This window comes from Coregonus lavaretus, assembly GCF_964263955.1.
Source record: "Coregonus lavaretus genome assembly, chromosome: 21".
Lineage (NCBI taxonomy): Eukaryota > Metazoa > Chordata > Actinopteri > Salmoniformes > Salmonidae > Coregonus > Coregonus lavaretus.
Window position 1 is genome coordinate 907,290 of NC_140008.1, and position 11,360 is coordinate 918,649.

An 11,360-nucleotide genomic window follows, 5' to 3' on the forward strand; every position below is an offset into this window, starting at 1 on the left:
GATGTTTAGGATAGCATGAGTGATGTTTAGGATAGCATGAGGGATGTTTAGGATAGCATGAGTGATGTTTAGGATAGCATGAGTGATGTTTAGGATAGCATGAGGGATGTTTAGGATAGCATGAGTGATGTTTAGGATAGCATGAGTGATATTTAGGATAGCATGAGTGATGTTTAGGATAGCATGAGGGATGTTTAGGATAGCATGAGTGATGTTTAGGATAGCATGAGGGATGTTTAGGATAGCATGAGTGATGTTTAGGATAGCATGAGTGATGTTTAGGATAGCATGAGGGATGTTTAGGATAGCATGAGTGATGTTTAGGATAGCATGAGTGATGTTTAGGATAGCATGAGTGATGTTTAGGATAGCATGAGTGATGTTTAGGATAGCATGAGTGATGTTTAGGATAGCATGAGTGATGTTTAGGATAGCATGAGTGATGTTTAGGATAGCATGAGTGATGTTTAGGATAGTGACTTGGGGTAAAGAGTGATGAATATCAAAGGCAGGGAGTGCCCATGGAGACTTGCCAGATGTTTGCCAGTAGGATGGTAATAAAGGGTATATAAGGTAGAGTGTCTTTTTTGTTCAAGTTAGTTCAACTGACGAAGGGCAAAGCCATGTCCGTTGGTTAGATGAACCCACGAGCTCGTGATCCAATAAATACTTGGTATAAAATCTCCACAGAATGTCTAAGTAAATTCTTGCATCTTGAACTTCTCAAAACCAGAAACTCATCATAACAGATTGGCGTCTTCACGAACAGGATGCAGTCTACAGCTCAACTAACAGGTAAGCAGACTTTTCATTTTTTTGATTATGTCAAAATCTGCTCATCTGGGGTAAAGCTGAACTGTAACGAACGTTTAAAATTCAATATTTTTAAAGGGGGACGATGAGTTGCATTGAGTTATGTAATGAGATGTAAGGAGTTAATTAAATTTGACGATAATAAGCTGCTATTATTCTATACAGGGTTTGGTCTGAGTAAAGGCCCCAAACATAAAACAGAAGTAGTAGAATGGGTTTTAACAACATTGGGTGTAGGCTCTTTTATTATGATAAGTTAGATTCGTGTCCTAAAGTAAGGTAGATGGGTTATGTCAGTCCCGTGACGACAGGATAGACGTTTTTAAGACGTGAGGTTCAAGTCCTCAGCGATAAACGTCCTTGGTAGACGAACGTAGAAAGGTCAGAGGTTCAAGTCCTCAACATGACGAGATTATGCAGTGTACGACATTATAAAATACAATCCTTGGAATAGGTTCGAAGACTTTGATGTGAAATAATCGTCATAAAGTTCATAAAATAGGTTTGAGGCCTTTGATGTGAAATAATCGTCATAAAGTTCATAAAATAGGTTAGAGGCCTTTGATGTGAAATAATCGTCATAAAGTGTTAGTCGGGAAGAGGTTCAAGGCCTCAACCGTGTTATACAGGCCCTGTCACAATAAGTCCTGTGGATGAATTACTCAAAATGGCCAGGAGATGGAGCCAATGCAATGTAACATATTGAATACTAGCACCAAAATGGCAGAAATAAGCAAACAACATTTTAATACAGATGGGGATTTTATGTAAAGTATTTAATTACTAATAGTGCATGCAAGGAGTGGTATGGAGATTGACGTTATTTTAGAGAGCTATTTAGGCTAGATTTTCTGGACAGGCAGAGCAGTGCTCCATCTCCTGGCCATTTTGGGAAATTACAGTCTATTTATTTTAATTTTTTTGGTTCAGGAAGAGGATATAGTTTAGTTGATGACTTGTTTAGAAATGCATTCCACACACTTCATATCCAACCCCCCTCCCCCCAATATCATATTGTCTTTACATTGAGATCGTTTTAGTATAAAGGTCATTAACTTTGGGTCGTCTTCATTTGGGGAATAATTCAGTAAAGTAACTTTTTTCTTGTGCAAAGTTTCCTTTTACCATTAAAAAAATCTCCATTTGGGTCTTGTAGTAATTTCTGTAATGGGACTTTTTTATCCATGAGAATTGATAGTGGATCTAGGTGGAGGAGAATGCCAACCCATCCCAAGCTCGCCCCAAACCTTTCGCATTTTATTGCTGATAGGCGAGTTTCATGTAAAAAACAGATGTTGGCGTTATTCTTTTTCAAATAAGAAAACACCTGAATTATTTTTGGCTGGCTGCACAATTCCATGTCACCCATGTTAATGTATTCATATCTTAAGTATTATCCACAACACGTGATATTGAGATGGTCTTTACATATTTGTCTCATATTGACTCCGTAAGGTATTGATAAGCTACATAAACAGCTACAATGAAACTAGTATTGATCAATCCTCAAGCTTCTTAGTGGCAGGTATTAAACCACAACATCAAAGAGATGGTATATGTGAACTGTATGTATTCATTAAACCACAACATCAAAGAGAATTGTGGTCCTCTGTAGCTCAGCTGGTAGAGCACAGCGCTTGTAACGCCAGGGTAGTGGGTTCGATCCCCGGGACCACCCATACACAAAAAAAATGTATGCACGCATGACTGTAAGTCGCTTTGGATAAAAGCGTCTGCTAAATGGCATATTATTTATTTATTTATTATTAGAATAAACAACATGAGTTTTGATCACTCATAGAGATAAAAGTGCAGAAATCATATTTGCTCCCTATCTAGGACCTGGTATTTGTATAAAAGGCAGGTCTGAAGACAGTGGTTAAGGCCAGAACCATGTATTTACATGTATCAATATATGGCTCTGGTTAAGGCCTGAACCATGTATTTACATGTATCAATATATGGCTCTGGTTAAGGCCTGAACCATGTATTTACAGGTATCAATATACGGCTCTGGTTAAGGCCAGAACCATGTATTTACATGTATCAATATACGGCTCTGGTTAAGGCCTGAACCATGTATTTACAGGTATCAATATACGGCTCTGGTTAAGGCCTGAGTAGTTTAATGAGTTCCTCCAGCTTCATGGCAGTCTTCAGGTCTCCCTGGACCTTGAGTCGTCCAGTGGTGTAGGCTGCGAAGGGTCGCAGGGTTCCCTTGAACATAGCCAGCAGGTCCTGGTCCGTCATACTGAGGGTGACGTCTGGTACCTGGCCCTCCGGAGGGGGCCCTGGTCCGGCTGAACCACTGCCTACACACAGAGGAGGGGAACTCACTTTTACTCTGTTACCCTGAAATGCAGCTTGGATACAAAATAAAACATATCTGACAGAGAGGATGGGATAATGAATCTAAATACAGACTAAGCCCTGAACTAGAAAGCATGCTCAATCTATTGAAAATTCCTTTTTAGTGAGGGATGAACATGTGTCTCGGAAACCGGCCCTTAAAAGGTTAATCTTGTAAAAACACAGGGCTGAGGAAAAGAGACTGTTACAATAACTACAGAGATCAAGTACTTTAATATACATGACAAAGAAGGAGGGCCAAAGACTGTTTGCAAAAAATCATCATCAGAGAATGCTTTTGGTCCAGGACTAGCCTTGTGTCTGGGAAACCGGCCCTATAAGACTCTGTAGAACGACAGCGTGTTATTTGTCTCACCTTGGCTGAGGTCTACGTAATAGCTTGTCTGTTGTCCGTCAGGTGATTGGAGGAGGAACAGGAAGCAGGCCCCCACCTGACTGACCAGAGACTCTGAGAGGAGAAGCTCCTTCAGCAGTTCCAGCACCGGCGTGGGCCTGGTTACAGCTACAGCTCCGTCCCCGGCTTCAGTACAATTTATAGCCCGGGGAGTACTGCTCACCTCATCTGAGAAGCTGATGCTGTCCTCTGTGGACACAGAGACACAGAGAAGGCTGATGCTGTCCTCTGAGGACACAGAGACACAGAGAAGGCTGATGCTGTCCTCTGAGGACACAGAGACACAGAGAAGGCTGATGCTGTCCTCTGAGGACACAGAGACAAAGAGAAGGCTGATGATGCTGTCCTCTGAGGACACAGAGAAGGCTGATGCTGTCCTCTGAGGACACAGAGAAGGCTGATGATGCTTTCCTCTGAGGACACAGAGACACAGAGAAGGCTGATGCTGTCCTCTGAGGACACAGAGATACAGAGAAGGCTGATGATGCTGTCCTCTGAGGACACAGAGAAGGCTGATGCTGTCCTCTGAGGACACAGAGACACAGAGAAGGCTGATGATGCTGTCCTCTGAGGACACAGAGACACAGAGAAGGCTGATGCTGTCCTCTGAGGACACAGAGATACAGAGAAGGCTGATGATGCTGTCCTCTGAGGACACAGAGAAGGCTGATGCTGTCCTCTGAGGACACAGAGAAGGCTGATGATGCTGTCCTCTGAGGACACAGAGACACAGAGAAGGCTGATGCTGTCCTCTGAGGACACAGAGAAGCTTTGTAAACAACACAGTGAGGGGTGGAGTTCATTAGGCACAAAACCAAAGATAATTCACTGAATTAATGAATTATTACTTTTATTATTACGTGTTTTACTTTTCTGTTATTTCTCTATTTTCTTTCTCTCTGTATTGTTGGGAAGGAAGGAAGCATTTCACTGTTAGTCTACACCTGTTGTTTACTAAGCATGTGACGAATACAATTTGATTTGAAACTTCCGGAGGACCTATCATCCTTCCACTCCGTCCTCTCTACCTTCTCTTCCTCTGTATCCGCTGCTAAAGCCACTTTCTATCACTCTAAATGTCAAGCTTCTGTCTCTAACCCTAGGAAACTCTTTTCCACCTTCTCCTCACTCCTTAATCCAGCACCCCTCCCCCTCCCTCTCTGCGGACCAGTTTGAGAAGAAGGTTGACGACATCCGCTACTCATTCACTCAGCCTATTGAGTCCACTGGTCCCACTCCCACAGAACTACCCTACGCCTTGACCTCTTTCTCCCCTCTCTCTCCAGATGACATCCTGCGACTAGTGAAGTCTGGCCTCCCGACAACCTGCCCCCTCGACCTCATTCCCTCCTCCAGACCATCTCTGAAGACCTCCCATTCCTCGACTCCTCTGACGTCAAAAACTATAGACTGGTATCTTTTCTTTCCAAAACACTCTCTGACCAACTCTCTCGCTATCTCTCTCAGAACAGTCTTCTTGACCCTAACCAGTCAGGCTTCAAGATGGGTCACTCAACCAAGACTGCTCTTCTCTGTGTCACGGAGGCTCTCCACACTGCCAAAGCTGACTCTCTCTCTGTTCTCATCCTCCTACATCTATCCGCTGCCTTCGACACCGTGAACCATCAGGTCCTCCTCTCCACCCTCTCAGGGCTGGGCGTCTCAGGCTCTGCACACTGTTGGATTGCATCTTACCTGGCAGGCCGCTCCTACCAGGTGACGTGGAGAGGATCTGTGTCTGCACCACGTACTCTCACTACTGGGTCCCCCAGGGCTCGGTTCTAGGCCCTCTCCTCTTCTCTCTATAGACCAAGTCATTCGGCTCCGTCATATCCTCACATGGTCTCTCCTATCATTGCTGTGTGGATGACATTCAACTTCTTTCCTCCTTCCCCCCTTCTGACACCCAGGTGGTGAGATGCATCTCTGCGTGCCTGGCAGATATCTCAGCTTGGATCACGGTTGACAACTCCACAGTGTCCTCCTCCCAGAGTGCAAATAACCTTGGCGTGACCCTGGACAACACCCAGACAGTCTCTGAAAACATCAAAGCAGTGACTTGCTCCTGCAGGTTCATGCTCTACAACATCCGCAGGGTACGACCCTACCTCACACAGGAAGCGGCGCAGGTCCTAATCCAGGCACTTGTCATCTCCCGTTTGGATTACTGCAACTCACTGTTGACTGGGCTCCCCGCTTGTGCCATCAAACCCCTGCAACTTATCCAGAACGGTGCAGCCCGCCTGGTGTTCAACCTTCCCAAGTTCTCCCACGTCACCCCGCTCCTCTGCACACTCCACTGGCTTCCAGTCGAAGCTCACATCCACTACAAGACCATGGTGCTTACCTACGGAGCAGCAAGAGGAACTGCCCTTCGCTACCTTCAGGCTATGCTCAAACCCTACACCCCAACATGAGTCCCTACCTTTAGGCTATGCTCCAACCCTACACCCCAACCTGAGTCCCTACCTTCAGGCTATGCTCCAACCCTACACCCCAACCAGAGCACTCCGTTCTGCCACCTCTGGTCTCTTGACCCTCCCACCCCTACAGAAGGGCAGCTCCCACTCAGCCCAGTCCAAGCTCTTCTCTGTCCTGGCACCCCAATGGAGGAACCATCTTCTGCTAAATGACTCACTAACTGTACTATGTACTAACTACTGTAAGTCACTCTGGATAAGAGCTTCTGCTAAATGAAACCGGGAGGACTACCTGAACTACAACGCTGCTACGAAGTGATGAAGTGCCCTTAACCAGGGGAGCTTCATTGTTACTATGTGACAGTACCTGTCCTAACCAGGGGAGCTTCATTGTTACTATGTGACAGTACCTGTCCTAACCAGGGGAGCTCCATTGTTACTGCCAGCCATGTTGCCCAGGAAGTGCATAGCCAGCTGTTGTATGGGTCCGGCCAGGCCCTCGAGACCAGGGATAGAGGGGGGTAGGATGACAGAGCCAAGCCCAGATGGAGAGTCCTCTGGGGGCTTCAGGACACCACCTACAGTCAGCTCCACCCTGTCTACCTCCAGACCCCACGGCTTGGTCATCTCATTGATGTCCATCTGGGAAAGAGAAAAGGGTTCTGTTAAGACACCATGGTGATTTCTCAATTAGTCTGTCTTTGATTCTTCACATCCTCTCTCCTTCTCCAAACACATTGTAGGAGAGAGGCTAAACGGAGGAACTCCAATGTGTTTTGAGAAGGAGGCGAGGAGAGAGGAACTGAGGGAAGATGGAGAGAGAGAACATCCACTTCAACGGTGCAAGAGATGTTATGGGCACCTACTTACCAAGATACAGTGACCCTAACATATTAGATTAGATGACAACTGTGACCCTAACAGATTAGATTAGATGATAACTGTGACCCTAACATATTAGATTAGATGATAACTGTGATCCTAACAGATTAGATTAGATGATAACAGTGACCCTAACATATTAGATTAGATGATAACTGTGACCCTAACATATTAGATTAGATGACAACTGTGACCCTAACAGATTAGATTAGATGATAACTGTGACCCTAACATATTAGATTAGATGATAACTGTGATCCTAACAGATTAGATTAGATGATAACAGTGACCCTAACATATTAGATTAGATGATAACTGTGACCCTAACATATTAGATTAGATGATAACTGTGACCCTAACATATTAGATTAGATGATAACTGTGATCCTAACAGATTAGATTAGATGATAACAGTGACCCTAACAGATTAGATGATAACTGTGACCCTAACAGATTAGATGATAACTGTGACCATAACATATTAGATTAGATGATAACTGTGACCCTAACAGATTAGATGATAACTGTGACCCTAACATATTAGATTAGATGATAACTGTGACCTAACATATTAGATTAGATGATAACTGTGACCCTAACAGATTAGATTAGATGATAACTGTGACCCTAACATATTAGATTAGATGATAACTGTGACCTAACAGATTAGATTAGATGATAACTGTGACCCTAACAGATTAGATTAGATGATAACTGTGACCCTAACAGATTAGATTAGATGATAACTGTGACCATAACAGATTAGATGATAACTGTGACCTAACAGATTAGATTAGATGATAACTTTTACCCTAACAGATTAGATTAGATGATAACTGTGACCCTAACAGATTAGATGATAACTGTGACCTAACATATTAGATTAGATGATAACTGTGACCCTAACAGATTAGATTAGATGATAACTGTGACCCTAACATATTAGATTAGATGATAACTGTGACCTAACAGATTAGATTAGATGATAACTGTGACCCTAACAGATTAGATTAGATGATAACTGTGACCCTAACAGATTAGATTAGATGATAACTGTGACCCTAACAGATTAGATTAGATGATAACTGTGACCTAACAGATTAGATTAGATGTTAACTGTGACCCTAACATATTAGATTAGATGATAACTGTGACCCTAACAGATTAGATTAGATGATAACTGTCACCCTAACAGATTAGATTAGATGATAACTGTGACCCTAACAGATTAGATGATAACTGTGACCCTAACAGATTAGATTAGATGATAACTGTGACCCTAACAGATTAGATTAGATGATAACTGTGACCCTAACAGATTAGATGATAACTGTGACCTAACAGATTAGATTATATGTTAACTGTGACCCTAACATATTAGATTAGATGATAACTGTGACCCTAACAGATTAGATTAGATGATAACTGTCACCCTAACAGATTAGATTAGATGATAACTGTGACCCTAACAGATTAGATTAGATGATAACTGTGACCCTAACAGATTAGATTAGATGATAACTGTGACCCTAACAGATTAGATTAGATGATAACTGTGACCCTAACAGATTAGATTAGATGATAACTGTGACCCTAACAGATTAGATTAGATGATAACTGTGACCCTAACATATTAGATTAGATGATAACTGTGACCCTAACATATTAGATTAGATGATAACTGTGACCTAATATATTAGATTAGATGATAACTGTGACCCTAACATATTAGATTTGATGATAACTGTGACCCTAACAGATTAGATTAGATGATAACTGTGACCATAACAGATTAGATTAGATGATAACTGTGACCTAACAGATTAGATTAGATTAGATGATAACTGTGACCCTAACAGATTAGATTAGATGATAACTGTGACCATAACAGATTAGATTAGATGATAACAGTGACCCTAACAGATTAGATTAGATGATAACTTTTACCCTGACATATTATATTAGATGATAACAGTGACCCTAACAGATCAGATGATAACTGTGACCTAACATATTAGATTAGATGATAACTGTGACCTAACATATAAGATTAGATGATAACTGTGACCCTAACAGATTAGATTAGATGATAACTGTGACCCTAACAGATTAGATTAGATGATAACTGTGACCCTAACAGATTAGATTAGATGATAACTGTGACCCTAACAGATTAGATTAGATGATAACTGTGACCCTAACAGATTAGATTAGATGATAACTGTGACCCTAACAGATTAGATTAGATGATAACTGTGACCCTAACAGATTAGATTAGATGATAACTGTGACCCTAACATATTAGATTAGATGATAACTGTGACCCTAACAGATTAGATTAGATGATAACTGTGACCATAACAGATTAGATTAGATGATAACTGTGACCTAACAGATTAGATTAGATTAGATGATAACTGTGACCCTAACAGATTAGATTAGATGATAACTTTGACCATAACAGATTAGATTAGATGATAACAGTGACCCTAACAGATTAGATTAGATGATAACTTTTACCCTGACAGATTAGATTAGATGATAACAGTGACCCTAACAGATCAGATGATAACTGTGACCTAACATATTAGATTAGATGATAACTGTGACCTAACATATAAGATTAGATGATAACTGTGACCCTAACAGATTAGATTAGATGATAACTGTGACCCTAACAGATTAGATTAGATGATAATTGTGACCCTAACAGATTAGATTAGATGATAACTGTGACCCTAACATATTAGATTAGATGATAACTGTGACCTAACATATTAGATTAGATGATAACTGTGACCCTAACATATTAGATTAGATGATAACTGTGACCTTAACATATTAGATTAGATGATAACTGTGACCCTAACAGATTAGATGATAACTGTGACCCTAACAGATTAGATTAGATGATAACTGTGACCACAACAGATTAGATGATAACTGTGACCCTAACATATTAGATTAGATGATAACTGTGACCTAACATATTAGATTAGATGATAACTGTGACCCTAACATATTAGATTAGATGATAACTGTGACCCTAACAGATTAGATTAGATGATAACAGTGACCCTAACAGATTAGATGATAACAGTGACCCTAACAGATTAGATTAGATGATAACTTTTACCCTAACATATTAGATTAGATGATAACAGTGACCCTAACAGATTAGATGATAACTGTGACCTAACATATTAGATTAGATGATAACTGTGACCCTAACAGATTAGATGATAACTGTGACCCTAACATATTAGATTAGATGATAACTGTGACCCTAACAGATTAGATTAGAGAATAACTGTGACCTAACAGATTAGATTAGATGATAACTGTTACCCTAACAGATTAGATTAGATGATAACTGTGACCCTAACAGATTAGATTAGATGATAACTGTGACCTAACAGATTAGATTAGATGATAACTGTGACCCTAACAGATTAGATTAGATGATAACTGTGACCCTAACATATTCGATGATAACTGTGACCCTAACATATTAGATTAGATGATAACTGTGATCCTAACAGATTAGATTAGATGATAACTGTGACCCTAACAGATTAGATTAGATGATAACTGTGACCCTAACAGATTAGATTAGATGATAACTGTGACCCTAACAGATTAGATTAGATGATAACTGTGACCCTAACAGATTAGATTAGATGATAACTGTGACCCTAACAGATTAGATTAGATGATAACTGTGACCTAACAGATTAGATTAGATGATAACTGTGACCCTAACAGATTAGATTAGATGATAACTGTGACCCTAACATATTCGATGTTAACTGTGACCCTAACATATTAGATTAGATGATAACTGTGATCCTAACAGATTAGATTAGATGACAACTGTGACCCTAACAGATTAGATTAGATGATAACTGTGACCCTAACAGATTAGATTAGATGATAACTGTAACCCTAACAGATTAGATTAGATGATAACTGTGACCTGACAGATTAGATGATAACTGTGACCCTAACAGATTAGATTAGATGATAACTGTGACCTAACAGATTAGATTAGATGATAACTGTGACCTAACAGATTAGATTAGATGATAACTGTAACCCTAACAGATTAGATTAGATGATAACTGTAGCCCTAACAGATTAGATTAGATGATAACTGTAACCCTAACAGATTAGATTAGATGATAACTGTAACCCTAACAGATTAGATTAGATTAGATGATAACTGTAACCCTAACAGATTAGATTAGATGATAACTGTAACCCTAACAGATTAGATTAGATGATAACTGTAACCCTAACATATTAGATTAGATGATAACTGTAACCCTAACAGATTAGATTAGATGATAACTGTAACCCTAACAGATTAGATTAGATGATAACTGTAACCCTAACAGATTAGATTAGATGATAACTGTAACCCTAACAGATTAGATTAGATGATAACTGTGACCTAACAGATTAGATTAGATGATAACTGT

General features: G+C 40.4%; 1 protein-coding gene across 1 annotated transcript; it reads right to left on the minus strand.

Annotated features, from left to right (window-relative positions):
• Nucleotides 1-2,550: 2,550 nt before the first annotated feature.
• LOC311148974 (stomatin-like protein 1) lies at nucleotides 2,551-6,656 on the minus strand. The gene is made up of 3 exons (XM_084186029.1): nucleotides 6,408-6,656; nucleotides 3,539-3,766; nucleotides 2,551-3,125 (listed from the first exon to the last, which is right to left on the minus strand). Exons 1-3 carry the CDS (start codon nucleotides 6,637-6,639, stop codon nucleotides 2,923-2,925), a joined length of 663 nt encoding a protein of 220 aa, XP_084042155.1. The 5' UTR covers nucleotides 6,640-6,656; the 3' UTR covers nucleotides 2,551-2,922.
• Nucleotides 6,657-11,360: the final 4,704 nt, after the last annotated feature.

What these genes read in the sequence shown, in the direction of transcription:
- LOC311148974 (XM_084186029.1), bottom strand. Translation starts at nt 6,639, where the DNA reads ATGGACATCAATGAGATGACCAAGCCGTGGGGTCTGGAGGTAGACAGG. An exon ending in AGCTCCCCTGGTTAGGACAG is followed by an intron (nt 3,767 to 6,407) that starts GTACTGTCACAT and finishes CTGTGTCCACAG; the next exon opens with AGGACAGCATCAGCTTCTCA. An exon ending in TTACGTAGACCTCAGCCAAG is followed by an intron (nt 3,126 to 3,538) that starts GTGAGACAAATA and finishes CTCTGTGTGTAG; the next exon opens with GCAGTGGTTCAGCCGGACCA.